Here is a 17,421-nt window from a genome sequence, read left to right on the forward strand (position 1 = left end):
ACGGAGGGAATAATATTTATTTGCTCAGCAGCGTCTGTTGCTTTTTCATGTTTTTTCTTCTTCCTTTCGCAACGCAAACAGCCTTTGTAGCGCCTCAGGCCTCAGGGATGATGTGGTCTCTGCCTTTCTGCGTACCCTTGCGCGCCTGGATCGTCTCTGATCCGGCCTAAAAACATCGCCTCCAATTCCATGAGCACAACACTACACAAAGCTCCCCACTCCATAACACGCTTCAAGCTCAATCCAGAAAAGCATACAAATCATGATACGCAGTATCACACTACACCACCTGGCTAAACAGCCACACGACATAGTGACATATGGCTCGCGTACAGAAACACTGCATCTTCTGACGCTCTGCCGGGCGTTTTCTACAGCGTTCAGAGCTTCGGGCCCGTGTCGTGTAGCTCGGCCGCACTAGCCTCACTCCCGTTGCCACCGGCACTGCCTTCTTCAAGAGCGACAGCTCGTCTCATCAGTTCGAGCCTCGCAGTCGCAGATGGATGTGACGACCCGGCCGCGGCGCCATTGCTGCCATTGCCATTGTTCCTGAGCGCTTTCCTCTTCTTGGCCTTCTGCGCCCAGCCCAGAAGGCTCTGCTGCACGTGCTCATCGAAGATCTCCTTCTTGAAGAAAGTCCCCATCTTTGCAAACAAGAAAAGAACAGTTTAAACCATCAGTATGTTTCAACCACTCATGCAAAGTATAACGGCACGCACCTGCGTGACAATCGCGTACAGAGGCAGGGTGCTGTAGCTACAGAGGAGCTGGATGATGGCCCTGCAAGGCTAACACCATGAGTCTGAAACATATTGATGGCACTTCGACTGTGCGAAATGGGGCCAGGAGCCAGAAGGTCTGCAGATTTACCCGACAACGAGCCTCGGCACAATGAAGGGGACGTGGTCCATGATGCAGGAGTTGAAACCGTAGGTAGTCTGTCAAAGAGATAGAGAGAGAAAAGAAGCTGCAGTAAGCCTTCAGTCTTAGTTCCTCGGTAGTTTCGGCGGCGTTTGGTCGCACTTACCAGAATCCAGAAGAAGAATGCGATCTCAAACGCGTTCTGGAAGAGGATGAAGTGGATCAGGTACAGGACGATCTTTGGCCGGCCAAACCAGAAATGGTCATCCGACGGATTGACCACCAAGTCGCCCTCTACTGCGGAGTGCTTCTCGGCGACCTCTTGAGCCAACTGAGTTATGACATGCTCTAGCTTGGTGCCAACGGCCAACAGAAGCTGCAAAAATCAAATAAAGAGGTGCCCACTAAGTTCACAGTCTCGTGTCAAGGGCGAAATTCAAAAAAAAGTGATATGAAATTCCTCAAAAATTAAGTTTGCAGGTTCCCAAGAAACTCATCTGGTTATAAAGAACCACTTACCAGAAGGGGAATGAAAGAGATCCAAAAGTATGTGTGCCAACCTGTAGATTTGCAAGACACATACAATCATCAAATCAACACTGATGTACTCCTACTAGTTTACTAGTAACAGCAGTGGTAAAGCAGCTCTGTACATAATTAGAGGCTTAAATGATTCTTTCAGTGAGATTGAACTCACCATTGATGTTCAGCAACATGAATACCACAACAAATATCCACAAGTACCAGCTAAGAGAGGTAAGAAAAGGAAAAATAGAAAGACAAGATAGTTAGGTTCACCAATTGTGCTCAACAACTGTTGGTACATCAACTGCCAACCGGTAAATGTATGAATTTGCTGATTGGACTACCTTATGCCAACCACCTTCTTAAAGTCAGCCTCCAAAGCTCGCATCATGTACCTGTGGAAATCAAATTTTGGGTTTGACCTACAATGTGTCTGCAAAGGAAAATTGCCACCTGTTATGATTGAGAAGGGAACAAAACGTTAGTTTCTTTTTCTTGTGTGTTATCCTTACCGTGATGAAGCCAAGTCGCATTGTAGTGTAGTCTGATTTAGTAACCGACCCATAAAACTGCTTGAGAAAAGAATGCTGAAAGTAAAAGCTTAATGAGTCGGTTAAACTGATACTTGATAATTAGGTACTTAATAAAAGTGAATTCATGACGCAGTAGTACAGAAATACATGTTAATCATTGAAATGTATTTTGGACTATTTCTCGAAACACTGTAAGTTATCCATTAATAGGTGGAACCGCGTAAGAGGGACAAGAGAAAACAGCAACATAGCAGGTTGCACAAGTTGGTCAGAAAAACTAGGTAGCCTATCCTGTCTAGCCCAAACACAAACTAGATTGTATGTTGAAAATGATAGTGTAAGCTCTAGAAATTAGATAAGCTGTAGTTGGGACAGAAGATACATTATTTTGACTGAAAGCGCTATGCAATCCATTTCTTACCAGCCAGCTCAACATTGTGGTATCTCTGCCAATGCCCTTGGAATGTTCCCTGATAAATTCAGATTGATGCACATAGGTCACCTTCCTAGGCCCTATAGTTCCAAAGGATTGTACCAAAAAGGGAGCCTTAATATTTATCCAATAATTACCATGAGGATTAGATTGCTTATAAAAGGACAATTGCTACTTGCTACCACCACACCACAAGTACTCCTTATATCAGCTAACCAAAACATGAGCAGCAAACGAGATACTACTACCATTGTCTGTAGCACCCTTCTGAATCTCATCCTCCCAGTGTTTCCATTGACGAATCTGAGTAACACGGTGGAATTAGTCAAAGTTAGAATTACATGAAGCTAAGATTGATTTACGCACGGATGAGTGAAATGCCATCGATACTTTACCCTCACGCTTCCTAGAAGCATAGTCAGGACACAGAAAATCACGTGTGCAATGGCCAGAATGAAAATGAAGATATGCAACTGATGCAGTGCTTCAACTGACAACAAAGGAACTTCTCCCTGTCGACAAATATGCTGGAGTTAGAACTAAAATCATGGTTGCCTTGAAGCCTTGACTCTGTAACTCCATAATGTCACGCATTTACAGATTTTTGAAAGAGAAGTTTCGATCCTGTAGTAGACGTAGAGACAAGTATTTGTGTTCCCTATACTATTCCCACAACGTGTCCACCTTGTCTAAAATGTGAATTGGGGAAATAAAGAAAGATCCCCATGTGCTGCTATCTAGTGTTGCACACAAGCCGCATACTACATCAGTCACGAGTCATAGATATTAGGCACGATATCATAGATAATAGGCACGATATTTAATGATACAATCTAGAAAAATCCAAGTTGTCTTGTCAATGATTGGAAGCATAGTCTGTTATAACGAGCATCAGATAGACCAACAAGTGCATGTGTAGTTCGTCCACCGACCTTCTTCTGGCAACGCTGGGTCCTAGGCCCGCCCTCGGCAAGCAAACGCCGGCGGGTGAGGCCTAAGATTCCGGCAGCATGGCCGTGCGCCTCCGTGGGGCTCAGCTCGGCCTGCTCCTTGGCGCTACGGCATGGGAGCATGTAGATGGTCCACCCCGGAGGAATGCACGTCCTCTGCATCACTCCTTGGAACACCGTCAGCAGCAGCGAGATGAACCCCAGAAGCATCAGCTCTGCGAAATAGCATCGGATATATACGTTGAGGAAACCCGAAGAACTCTACTGTAGCAGCCACCACAGCTCACATTCACTCAAGATGAACAAAGCTTCCGCTTTTTTTTTTTTGATAGTGATAGGAGCGCATAAACCCCAGCTTCTGCAGAACATCACCTGGAAACGGGCTGAACGTCAGAGAGAGAGAAAAAAAAAAAGCAGGTCGATACCTTCTTTGACCTTGAGGAGAGCCTCGAAGAGCGCCTTCTGGTTCTTCCCCTTGAACGTCTGCCAGCCGTCGCCAGTGGACAGTGGACGCCACCAAGGTGCGGCATTAAATTCAGGAGGGAGACGAGGAGCGAGGCGTTTCGGTGCTCAGGAACGCACGCAAGGAAAATCGGTTACCTTGCCGAGGTAATGCAGGCACCTCTCGGCTGCGAGGGAGATGACCACGATGAGGGAGCAGACCGCCGCCACGATCCACGTCGGCGTGAACTCCAGCGCCGTCGACTCCGATTCCCCGCTGCCATCCGCCATTCACTGATTCCCTCCCTCCTCTCGCGGCGCGGCTCCGGGCGGGCTGCAGTGAAGTGGTTCGCCCGGAACCCCGGACGCGGGCCGGCAGTGGGGTTTTGTTTGCCTGCTCTGAGCGCGCCGGCTTTTCCAGTCGTTGGCCAAACGTACGACGGTTGGAAATAACACGGAACGCTTTAATAGTGCACTAATTGCGTTATCGATCACGGCGGCCGTCCGTCCGTCCGTCAGCTGGCACGGGCACGCACCGCCGCACCGGCAGTGGCGGCAGCCGGGCAGGTCAGCGGCGCATGGATGGAACGGAGGCCCAACTGCTCGGTGGCAGTAGCACGGGTCCGTGTCTTTGAGAAAGATGACCACGGCTGCTGTTTACTATGGCCGATGGCGTCATGCCGTGTCCCGCAGCTGTTTCCATGGCTGCTCCAGGGCTCCTGCTCACGCACAAAGGACAAGACGGGGGGCGTCGGTGAAGTGAAGGGCTGGCAGTTGGCTGGCCCGCCACAACCTCGCCGAAAGAAGAGAATGCTGGCCCTGAATCAACGGCCACAAACTTCATTCTCTTGTGCCGTGAGCCGTGAGAAAGAGAAAAAAATTTATCAACACCGTGAATAGTAGGAGTACTCATCAAAGCGGAAGATGGGAAAAATTTCGTGACTTGAATAGGTATGCAGCAGGTGACAAGTAGCTACTACTGGTCCTGGCAAAAGGCAACGTATGACTAGAGATGATAATAGGCTCTATATTTTATATTATACTAAAATTTAAGTATCGAATCAGATTATGATCTGAATCTATTCATATTTATTTTGAACTAAAATTAATTAAAGGTTCTAATTTATTGTGAAGAAGTATTTGAATCGTGATCTATTACCCACCCCTATGGATGACATATAGGGCCTCCTTGTTTGCTTAGGCTTTGTTTAAATGTATTAGTTGGCTAACTATTAGTAAATTTTGCTAAAAGTAGCTGGTAGCTAAATTATTAGCTGGCTAGTTTGGATGTTAGTAACTAATTTTAGCAGCTAATTATTAGCTTTAATGAATTTAAACAGGGCCTTAGTCTTGTCGGCATGCGCGACTAGCCTACCCAAAACAAACATGTTAGAAAGTATCTTGTGTATAGTTTGCATACATATTGATTCAATAAAAAATTTTATTTATATAGATAGAAAGTTGGAAATAAAACTAGTATGATGATTCATAAGGCCCTGTTTGCAATCTCTAGAGTTGATAGTTAGTCGTTAAAACTAGTTGTAGAGGTTCCAAATACTTTAACTAATTGTTAGCTAACTCACATGTTACAATTAGTTCATTAGTTGGCTCAACCCATCCAACAATTTGTTAGCTGTCTAACTATTAGCTTTGTTGAAGTGTATAAATAGAATGACTACCTTCTCTCATCATCTTAAGCTTTTGGGTTCAACTGGTTAATGCATTCACTTAACATAGTATTGAAGTCAAATGTCTTGAGTTTGAATCCTAGCAGATGCTTTATTTGTGCATTCACCCATTTATTTCCACATTTGCGTCTTTCTATCTAGTTGCACGTGAGTGGGAGTGTTGAAGTGTATAAGGGGATTGGTTACATTCTTCTATCAGTTTAATCTTTTGGGTTGAACTGGTTAGTGCGTTCACTCTAACATGCTCTAGGGGTTTCAAATGGAGCCTAACTTATAAGACATTGCATTGTGATACCTTAATATGGATATGTCATATTTTTTGATAGAGGTACACCTAATATATTTCCACATGGTAATCACAGTCATCTCTTTAAACACATATAGCTCTCAAGAAATCATCATCATAAATAGCTTCGATTCAACAGTTGTGAAGCCACAAGGGTCCAAATTGAACCAACCGATCTAATACCACTTCATGGGACCTGACGCCTAAGGAGGTGAATGTCACACCCGGTTTTGAAGGTAAACCGAATGCAAACCATGTACGTGCCAGGATCAGTTATTCACGTACACAGCGATTACATAAATGACTCATCATAGCACAATGCTTCGAATTACAATAAAGAGTAAGTAATAATATTACAGACTAGAGCCATTTACATAATATAAATCAAAGTACACAGAATCGAAACGTAGCCAACGTAAACAACCCACCACAGGCAGCTGACTGGGGGAGGTTGCTAGCCTAATCCTCGAACTCGTCGAAGTCCTGGAACTCCCGGAGATCCGCCTCGACACCGTTCTCCTTCTTCTTTACATGAGCATAGATTGCACCAAAGGCAACCTGGTGTTTTGTGAAAGCAAGGGTGAGTACACATCAACGTACTCAGCAAATATCTCGTTTGGCTGTAGTGGACTAGCTTTATGTGGAGTTAAGTCAAGCAGTTGCTTTTAGTTGGTCAGGTTATTATTACTAGTAGAAAGCCAGTTTTAGCGTTAACCCAAGTTATTAACCCAAAGTACCCTTTCCAAACGGAAAGAATACCACTTACCATTACCATAGTCATAATCATAACCATCCTCCTCATCACCACCTGTAAACCATACATCTCTGATCAAGTATCTCTAATCAATGGAGCTCCCTTGGCTGCTCATAACCGCGAGCACGGCTGATATATCAGTTTCATAACACTCTGCAGAGGTTGCGCACTTTACCCACAAGCCGTGATTCCCTCTTGCCTCTGGCCGATCAAACCCTTAAACACTACCAAGGTGAATAGGCAGGGTCTCACTACGTAGCCTTTACAAAGATTCCCCGGGGTTGTAGTCGGCCGTTAGGTTTTCTAAATGCACTGCACTCCTCCCCAGGGGGCGAACCAAACTTCGCAGAGCGAGCCGCATACACCGAGCCCCATTAACGGCACGACGGCTAAGCGAACTACACACCGGTTCCTCTAATTATTCAGCTAAGGGCATCCCATTCCACCCTCATGGTTGCATTGTTTTCCCGGGCAGTCATCCAACGAACAGGTCCTTATGGAGAGGCACTCGAGAAACCGCTCGAGCCCCCTAAAGTATCACCAGTCCAACATCATAATCAGAATGACAACATCATATCATAAGTGTTCACATCATGTTCGTTGATTAGAGTAAAGCAATAGCATGAATCTAACCATAGTAGCCCAAAAGGTAATCAAGGATCAGGTAAATAGAAAGCTAGTCAATCCTTAGGTTGATCATGGTATGCGGGTTGATGAATTATAAAGTAAATGGGACTTAATAGGTCAGAGGACACTTGCCTTCACCAAACAGATGCTCAGGATCTTCAGCCTCGTAGAACTCGAAGAGTTTGATCTCTTGGTCGTCGAAGCTTGACCGTTGATTCCTCGAAGCTCGAAAGAGAACCACGATCTAATCGCAACACGGAGCGAAGACGAACAGGCACAAGCAAACAAACATATGTGCATAAGAACATTACACCATACAAGGTAAAACGTAATAAAATACGCAAAATAGAATAGAGTGTGTTACTGTGGTCACACGAGGACAAAGAAACGCGATAGTAGGAGCTATGGTCGAGAAGTTAACGGGTTTACGCTAAGCTAACATCAAATTGAATATTTAATCCGATATCTCTAGATTAATTGATATTAATTAAATGTAAATTAACACTACTACTTAGTTCTTGTCTAACTTACCATTTTAATAGTTGATGACCAAATAAGTAACTAATTTATTCACATGGGTAATTATAAACGAATGATTTAATCTTGCGAGCGGCAAGGCGCGTGACACACGCGAATGGCGTGCGACAACACGCGCGACAACATGTGAAACACACGCGGCAACACGCGAAAACAATGCGACGATAAGCTAGAATCGCTAACCGATCCCGCATCTCTATTGAGAAAGTGTTAATTACAACATTTGCATCAACATAATCACATTAACGGGTATTTATACGTGAACAGGTTAGAGCTATACCTAAATTAGAATGTTATTTTATTAATCATTGGACAAACAAATAATCAAGTAAATAGCTAAATCCTATGATGCGACAAAATAATATCACTAACGTGTACTTGACGTGATTACAAGGTTACCACAGTCAGAACATGATCAGATGTATTTGCGATGCACATATGTTGAATACGTACTAGTTCACAGTTCAAAACGACGAGATCTCATGCGGACACAATCGTCTCCATTTTTCCCAACTGCACGGCACCGAAGCCTCAGCTGGCCAAGCCTGGTGGCTGCTCCCACCGGCGGTCGGACTCGCGCTGGGGCACCGGGGCCGCACTAGCCGCCATGGCCGAGCCGTGCTGGGCTGCGCGTGCCACACTGGCCAGCTGCGAGACCGCGCAGGGCTTAGACAGCCACGCCGCGGGCCGAGCCGACCGTTCCCTGGCCACTGTGCCGAGGATCGTGCCATGTCGGGGCCACGCTCCGCACCAGCTCAGCCGCGCCAGTCGGCCGGGGAGGGCTGGCCGCGCGCCGCTGCGCTGGCAGGCCGGCGAGCTGCCGCGCCGGGCAGGCTGGCCATGCCTGGTCGCTAGGGGGGCCACCGCGCCGCGTGCCGTGGGTCATGCCCGCACCGGCTGGCCACGGGCCACCGCGCGCTGGCAGGACACGCCGAGGCCACGCGCTCGCGCCGCCGAGCTGGGACCGCACCGGGCCGCCGAGGTCGTGCGCCCGCGGCCGCACCGGGGTCGCGCGCTGGCCGCCGCGACGCTGCTGGCCACACCTGGCCGCTGCGCGCTGGCGAGCCGCGCCGGGCCGCAGCGACGCCGCTGCAGGGGGGCCGGGGAGAGGGAGGGGCGGGGGAAGGGGAGGAGGGAGGGGCTTACCACGCGGGGCGAGGGCGAAAGGCGTCGAGGGAGAGAGAGGGACGTGCGCGGGATCGAGGAGAGAGAAGGAGGTAGGGGGAAGGGGGTGGGGCTGACGAGCGGGCCCCACCAGGGGGTGGCGGCGGCAGCTAGGGGAGGGCGCGGCCTAGGGTTTTGGGGGTGGGGCTGCTGCGCGCAGGGTGGGCCAGGTGGGCCGCGCGGGGTGGGGGAGCTGGGCCACGTTGCGCGCCAGCTGGGCCGCGGGGAGGGAGCCGACCGGCTGGCTGGGCCGCGCCAGAAAGCCAGCCCAGGGGAGAGAGAGAGAGAGGGTTTTCTATTTTCTATTTGAATATAGCTCTAGCCTTTTTTAATTCAAAGTCACACATGCTTCATGAGTTTAAATGGAGGCACGACAACACCATACAAAATTAGATGCTCCAGCATGTGATGCAACAACAATAACTCCCTAGGGTTTTAACTTACTACGATTAATGTTTATATAATACAAAATAACTCCTCAATATTTATGAAAAAGAGAAGTAAAGCAAAGAAAAGAGAGGGTAACACCTGAATTTAGTGGATATTAGAAAAGAAATTTTATACCCCCAAATTCAGGGTGTTACAGTGAATTGGAAAACTTCAAAAACTACTTAAACTGAGGCATATAATTTTTATCTGGTCAAACCTATGCAAGAAAGTAACTTATCTAGATGTACAACTATAATTTTGCTAGATGTGTTGATATCTATACCTTAAAAGGTACGCATTCTAGATTCCAATCATATCGCTAGCCTAGCAAGCTAAATTAGGAAAGTAAGTACGCAATCCAGGTAAGAAATATATAAAGTGTGTAAGCTTAATTAAGATAGAGATGCAAATTTGCATTAATTGCTCTGATATTTTTATCGAGGCATGAGAAGCTCATGCTTGCCTATAGTACTTGTTAGAGCCCTTCGCAAAAATAACCTTGCAAGGGTCAAGCTATCAGTTGGGTAGCTCTACGGATTACTCTGAGCCTTCCTCAGGCTCAAGTGGTTCTCTGAGATGGCTTCTCTCAGACAACTTCTCACTGTCCTCACTATCAATCTTCTAGCCAAAGCGTCATAGGCCTCGTTCCCTCCGATACGTGATGAAAACCACACCATAAATGCGATTGGTGTGATCTCACAAGCCTAAAAGCATGTTCAAGTATAACATTGATAAAGAAATTCGTCTAGAAGGGGGTGGATAGGCGAAATCTGAAAATTATAAACTTTGAACACAAACTTCACATGAGATTAGAGTTAGAACGAGTATAGATGAAACCGGAGTGCGGAAGAGTAGTTCTTCTTGCTATGAGTTGCTCAATCAATGTAGATAACTTTGGGAGCCAACTCAAAATGATCGCAAGCAAGAGAATTAGAGAGGGGAGAGGGAAGAAGCAAATCACAAAGATTGTGATCAATGGAAAGACACGTGCGATTTGTTTCTCGAGGTTCAATTCCGAAGTGTTTACGTCCCCGTTGAGGAGTCCACAAATGATGTGTCTCTTTCAACCCTTTCCCTATCTCACATGGTCACGGAGACCGGATGAGTTTTTCTAACTATCATGGGGACACCAAGTCCCGCAAGGATCTCCACACACAGTATTCAGAGTCTTTTGCCTCGCTTTACAATTAAGAGAACGAGGAAGGGAGTGAGAATGAAAATCTCAAATCAAGAACACAAGAACTTGCAACTCTCTTTTTTTCAAGCCGCAAAGTCAGTCAAATGAAAATCGGATCAGACGTGGCGTTGTCGGGTACCGTAATTAGGGGTACCCCCAACACTCCTAAACACGGCTGGTAAACACCCGCAGAACAAACTATAAAAGCTGATGGGCGCGGTTTAAGTCAAGGCTTCGTGAAAGGGAAATGTGCCCTTGGGCCATTTCTAAGTGTTTTGGTGATTCAGTGTACAACACAAGTGCCTAAGTGTCAAATGGTGGACAAAGTACAAATCAAGTATAAAGGTATGTTTCTCAGACTTAGTACATTGTTTTAGAGACTAATGTATTGTGTCTAAGTGCTGGAAACAGGAGAAATCGAATTGGAGAAGAGATGGCCTTGTTCAGCCAAAGCCAGCTCTGTCTGGGTGCACCGGACTGTCCGGTGGTGCACCGGACAGTGTCCGGTGCGCCAGTGTGGCTCAGGCGAACTTGCTGCTCTCGGGAAGAAATTAACGGCGGACGGCTATAATTCACCGGACTGTCCGGTGTGCACCGGACAGTGTCCGGTGAGCCAACGGTCGCCGGGCCAACGGTCGACCGCTTAATCCGGGCGCGACGCGTGGCCGAGCCAACGGCTAGAAGGGGGCACCGGACTGTCCGGTGCGCCAACGGCTCCAAGGCGCCAATAGTCAGCTTCGCCAAATAAGGAAAGAGATCCGCACCGGACAGTGTCCGATGGTGCACCGGACTGTCCGGTGCGCCAGGCGACAGAAGGCAAGAATTGCCTTCCCGGATTGCTCTCAACGGCTCCTAGCTGCCTTGGGGCTATAAAAGGGACCCCTAGGCGCATAGAGGAGAACACCAAGCATTCCTTGAGCACTCTTGATCACTCACACTCCATTCTTGCGCGCTTGTTCGACATTCTAGTGATTTGAGCTCCGTTCTAGTGTGCTAGTCTTTTGAGCTTAAGTCTGGGTCTTGTGTGTACGTATTTGCTGTGATCTTTGTGTCTTGTGTGAGTTGCTAATCCCTCCCTTACTCCGTGCTTCTTTGTGAACATCTTTGTAAGGGCGAGAGACTCCAAGTTGTGGAGATTCCTCGCGAACGGGATATAGAAAAGAAAACCAAACACCGTGGTATTCAAGTAGGTCTTTGGACCGCTTGAGAGGGGTTGATTGCAACCCTCGTCCGTTGGGACGCCACAACGTGGAAGTAGGCAAGTGTTGTACTTGGCCGAACCACGGGATAAACCACTGTGTCTACCTGTGTTGATTCTCTTGTGGATTATTGTGTTCCGCTAAGACTCTTCTCTAGCCACTTGGCAATACTGTGCTAACGCTTAACCAAGTTTTTGTGGCATTAAGTTCAAGTTTTACAGGATCACCTATTCACCCCCCCTCTAGGTGCTCTCAATTGGTATCAAAGCCGTTCTCTTCTAGAAAGGGACTAACCGTCCGAAGAGATGGATCCTAAGGGGAAGGGAATCGTGATCAATGATAAGGAGAAGGAGTCCTTCGTCAACGAGCCGAAGGATGACAAGCCTACCGACTCGGGCTCGGGCCACAAACGAAAGGATGGGAAGAAGAAGAAGACAAGGCGCATCAAGGAGATCGTCTACTACGACGACAGCGACGAGTCCACTTCTTCCCAAAAGGACAACGACGACAACGACTACGAGAGAAGGAAACCGGTTAATTCGAACTTTTCTTTTGACTACTCTCGTATTCCGCAAAGTACAAATGCTCATTTGCTCTCCATTCCACTTGGCAAACCTCCTCACTTTGATGGAGAGGACTACGGATTTTGGAGCCACAAAATGCGTAGTCACCTGTTCTCTCTCCATCCGAGCATATGGGAGATTGTGGAAAGTGAAATGAAATTTGATAGCTCGGATAGTCCTATGTTTATCAATGAACAGATTCATAGAAATGCACAAGCTACTACTGTGTTGTTAGCCTCTTTGTGCAGGGATGAGTATCATAAGGTGAGCGGCTTGGACAATGCCAAGCAGATCTGGGACACCCTCAGGATCTCACATGAGGGGAACGACGTCACCTTACTCACCAAAATGGAGTTGGTGGAGGGCGAGCTTGGAAGATTCGCAATGATCAGGGGAGAGGAGCCAACCCAAACATACAATCGGCTCAAGACCCTCATCAACAAGATAAGGAGCTACGGAAGCACACGATGGACAGACCACGACGTCGTTCGTCTAATGCTAAGGTCCTTCACTGTACTTGATCCACATTTGGTGAACAATATCCGTGAAAATCCTAGGTACACCAAGATGTCGCCCGAAGAAGTTCTTGGGAAATTCGTAAGCGAGCGAATGATGATCAAGGAGGCGAGATATGTCGACGACGCGTTGAACGGTCCAATCCATGAGCCTCAACCCATTGCTCTCAAAGCAACAATGAGCAAGGAGGCACTACCTAGCAAGGTGGCACAAGTTGAGGCGGCCGGGCTCAATGATGAAGAGATGGCCCTCATCATCAAGCGCTTCAAGACAGCGCTAAAGGGTTGCAAGGGGCAGCCAAGCAAGACCAAGACAAAGGGGAAGCGCTCATGCTTCAAATATGGTAAGGTTGGTCATTTTATTGCTAATTGTCCCGACAATGATAGTGATCAGGAACAAGGGAACAAGAGGGAGAAGAAGAAGAACTATAAGAAGGCAAAAGGCGAGGCACATCTTGGCAAGGAATGGGACTCGGATTGTTCGTCGTCCGACTCCGACAACGAAGGACTCGCCGCCACTGCCTTCAACAAGTCATCCATCTTCCCCAACGAGCATCACACTTGCCTCATGGCAAGGGAAAAGAAGGTAAGCGCTCGTAACACTAGTACTTATGCTTCTTCAAGTGAGGATGAGTCTAGTGATGATGATGAAATAGATTATTCATGTTTATTCAAGGGTCTAGATAGAACCAAGGTGGATAAAATAAATGAATTGATTGATGCTTTGAATGATAAGAATAGATTGCTAGAAAAGCAAGAGGATCTCTTATATGATGAACATGATAAGTTTGTAGAAGCTCAAAAATCCCTTGCCTTAGAAATAAAGAGGAATGAAATGCTTTCTTGTGAATTGTCTACATGCCATGACTCTATTTCTAGTTTAAAAAGCATAAACGATGACTTGAATGCTAAGTTAGAAATAGCTAATAAATCAACATCTTGTGTAGAACATGTTGTGGTTTGCACTAGGTGTAAAGATTTTAATGTTGATGCTTGTAGTGAACACCTAGTTTCAATTTCTAAATTGAATGATGAAGTAGCTAGTCTTAATGCCCAACTTAAGACTAGCAAAAGCGAATTTGATAAGTTAAAATTTGCAAGGGATGCCTACACGATTGGTAGACACCCCTCAATTAAGGATGGACTTGGTTTCAAAAGGGAAGCCAAGAACTTAACAAGCCATAAGGCTCCCATCCCCGCCAAGGAGAAAGGGAAGGCCCCTATGGCTAGTAGTGCTAAAAAGAACCATGCTTTTATGTACCATGATAGAAGACAGACTTATAAGGGTTGTAATGCTTATGATGCTTTTGACTCTTATGCTATGTTTGCTTCTAGTTCTTCCTGTATGCATGGTAGAAATGTGCCTAGAAGAAATGGTGTTAATATTCCTAGGAAAATTAATGAACCTTCTACCATATATCATGCTTTAAATGCTTCCTTTGCAATTTGTAGAAAGGATAGAAAGATAGTTGCTAGAAAATTAGGGGCAAAATGCAAGGGAGACAAAACTTGCATTTGGGTCCCTAAGACAATTGTGACTAACCTTGTAGGACCCAACAAGAGTTGGCTACCTAAGACCCAAGCCTAAATTTGCCTTGCAGGTTTATGCATCCGGGGGTTCAAGCTGGATTATCGACAGCGGATGCACAAACCATATGACGGGGGAGAAGAAGATGTTCACCTCCTACGTCAAAAACAAGGATTCCCAAGATTCAATAATATCCGGTGATGGGAATCAAGGCAAGGTAAAAGGGTTAGGTAAAATTGCTATTTCATCCGAGCACTCTATATCTAATGTGTTTTTAGTTGAGTCTCTTGGATATAATTTGTTATCTGTTAGTCAATTATGCAATATGGGATATAATTGTTTATTCACAAATATAGATGTGTCTGTCTTTAGAAGGTGTGATGGTTCACTAGCTTTTAAGGGTGTACTAGACGACAAACTTTACTTAGTTGATTTTGCAAAAGAGGAGGCCGGTCTAGATGCATGCTTAATTGCTAAGACTTGCATGGGCTGGTTGTGGCATCGCCGTTTAGCACATGTGGGGATGAAGAACCTTCACAAGCTTCTAAAGGGAGAACACGTGATAGGTTTAACTAACGTGCATTTCAAAAAAGATAGACCTTGTGCAGCTTGTCAAGCAGGTAACCAAGTGGGAGGAGTGTATCACAGCAAGAATGTAATGACCACATCAAGACCCCTGGAGCTGCTACATATGGACCTCTTCGGACCCGTCGCCTATCTAAGTATAGGAGGAAGTAAGTATGGTCTTGTTATAGTTGATGACTTTTCCCGCTTCACTTGGGTATTCTTTTTGCAGGATAAATCTGAAACCCAAGGGACCCTCAAGCGCTTCCTAAGGAGAGCTCAAAACGAGTTTGAGCTCAAGGTGAAAAAGATAAGGAGCAACAATGGGTCCGAGTTCAAGAACCTTCAAGTGGAGGAGTACCTTGAGGAGGAAGGGATCAAGCACGAGTTCTCCTCTCCCTACACACCACAGCAAAATGGTGTGGTAGAGAGGAAGAACAGGACGCTTATAGACATGGCGAGGACGATGCTTGGAGAGTTCAAGACCCCCGAGCGCTTTTGGTCGGAAGCCGTGAACACGGCTTGCCACGCCATCAACAGGGTCTACCTTCATCGCCTCCTCAAGAAGACGTCGTATGAGCTACTAACCGATAACAAACCCAATGTTTCGTATTTTCGAGTTTTTGGGAGTAAATGCTACATTCTAGTAAAGAAGGGTAGGAATTCCAAATTTGCTCCCAAAGCCGTAGAAGGGTTTTTGTTAGGTTATGACTCAAATACAAAGGCATATAGAGTCTTCAACAAATCATCGGGTTTGGTTGAAGTCTCTAGCGACGTTGTATTTGATGAGACTAATGGCTCTCCAAGAGAGCAAATTGTTGATTTTGATGATGTAGATGAAGAAGAAGTTCCAACGATCGCAATACACACAATGGCGATTGGAGATGTGCGGCCACAGGAACAAGATAAGCAGGATCAACCTTCTTCCTCAACAATGGTGCAACCCCCAACTCAAGATGATGAATAGGAGGCGTGTGGTCAAGGGGGAGCACAAGATGGTCAATTAATGGAGAAAGAAGCACAACCGGCACCTCCAACTCAAGTCCGAGCGATGATTCAAAGGGATCATCCCGTCGACCAAATTTTGGGTGACATTAGCAAGGGAGTAACTACTCGATCTCGATTAGTTAATTTTTGTGAGCACTACTCCTTTGTCTCTTCTATTGAGCCTTTCAGGGTAGAAGAGGCCTTGCTAGATCCGGACTGGGTGTTGGCCATGCAAGAGGAGCTCAACAACTTCAAGAGGAATGAAGTTTGGACACTGGTGCCTCGTCCTAAGCAAAATGTTGTGGGAACCAAGTGGGTGTTCCGCAACAAATAAGACGAGCACGGGGTGGTGACAAGGAACAAGGCTCGACTTGTGGCAAAAGGTTATGCCCAAGTCGCAGGTTTGGACTTTGAGGAGACTTTTGCTCCTATGGCTAGGCTAGAGTCCATTCATATTTTGCTAGCATATGCCGCTCACCATTCTTTCAGGTTGTTCCAAATGGATGTGAAGAGCGCTTTCCTCAACGGGCCAATCAAGGAGGAGGTGTACGTGGAGCAACCCCCTGGCTTCGAGGATGAACGGTACCCCGACCACGTGTGTAAGCTCTCTAAGGCGCTCTATGGACTTAAACAAGCCCCAAGAGCACGGTATGAATGCCTTAGAGACTTTTTAATTGCTAATGCTTTCAAGGTTGGGAAAGCCGATCCAACTCTATTTACTAAGACTTGTGATGGTGATCTTTTTGTGTGCCAAATTTATGTCGATGACATAATATTTGGTTCTACTAACCAAAAGTCTTGTGAAGAGTTTAGCAGGGTGATGACTCAGAAATTCGAGATGTCGATGATGGGCGAGTTAAGCTACTTCCTTGGGTTCCAAGTGAGGCAACTCAAGGATGGAACCTTCATCTCCCAAACGAAGTACACACAAGATTTGATCAAGAGGTTTGGGATGAAGGACGCCAAGCCCGCAAAGACTCCGATGGGAACCGACGGACACACTGACCTCAACAAAGGAGGTAAGTCTGTTGATCAAAAAGCATACCGGTCTATGATAGGGTCTTTACTTTATTTATGTGCGAGTAGACCGGATATTATGATTAGCGTATGCATGTGTGCTAGATTTCAATCCGATCCTAAGGAGTGTCACTTAGTGGCTGTGAAGCGAATTCTTAGATATTTAGTCGCTACGCCTTGTTTTGGGATCTGGTATCCAAAGGGGTCTACCTTTGACTTGATTGGATATTCAGACTCCGACTATGCTAGATGTAAGGTCGATAGGAAGAGTACATCGGGGACGTGCCAATTCTTAGGAAGGTCCCTGGTGTCATGGAGTTCTAAGAAACAAACCTCCGTTGCCCTATCCACCGCTGAGGCCGAGTACGTTGCCGCAGGACAGTGTTGCGCGCAACTACTTTGGATGAGGCAAACCCTCAGGGACTTTGGCTACAATTTGAGCAAAGTCCCACTCCTATGTGATAATGAGAGTGCTATCCGCATGGCGGATAATCCTGTTGAACACAGCCGCACAAAGCACATTGACATCCGGCATCACTTTTTGAGAGACCACCAGCAAAAGGGAGATATCGAAGTGTTTCAAGTTAGCTCCGAGAACCAGCTAGCCGATATCTTTACCAAGCCTTTAGATGAGCAGACCTTT

General features: G+C 46.4%; 1 protein-coding gene across 1 annotated transcript; it reads right to left on the bottom strand.

The window, feature by feature from the left end:
- Positions 1-202: 202 nt before the first annotated feature.
- LOC542063 (barley mlo defense gene homolog 5) lies at positions 203-4,353 on the bottom strand. The gene is made up of 14 exons (NM_001305849.1): positions 3,903-4,353; positions 3,728-3,785; positions 3,285-3,517; positions 2,748-2,864; positions 2,601-2,655; positions 2,341-2,432; positions 1,899-1,973; positions 1,731-1,819; positions 1,559-1,608; positions 1,381-1,421; positions 1,028-1,237; positions 871-938; positions 720-780; positions 203-644 (listed from the first exon to the last, which is right to left on the bottom strand). The coding sequence occupies exons 1-14, from the start codon at positions 4,032-4,034 to the stop codon at positions 381-383; spliced, it is 1,545 nt and encodes a 514-aa protein (NP_001292778.1). The 5' UTR covers positions 4,035-4,353; the 3' UTR covers positions 203-380.
- Positions 4,354-17,421: the final 13,068 nt, after the last annotated feature.

Source organism: Zea mays, chromosome 3, assembly GCF_902167145.1.
Source record: "Zea mays cultivar B73 chromosome 3, Zm-B73-REFERENCE-NAM-5.0, whole genome shotgun sequence".
Lineage (NCBI taxonomy): Eukaryota > Viridiplantae > Streptophyta > Magnoliopsida > Poales > Poaceae > Zea > Zea mays.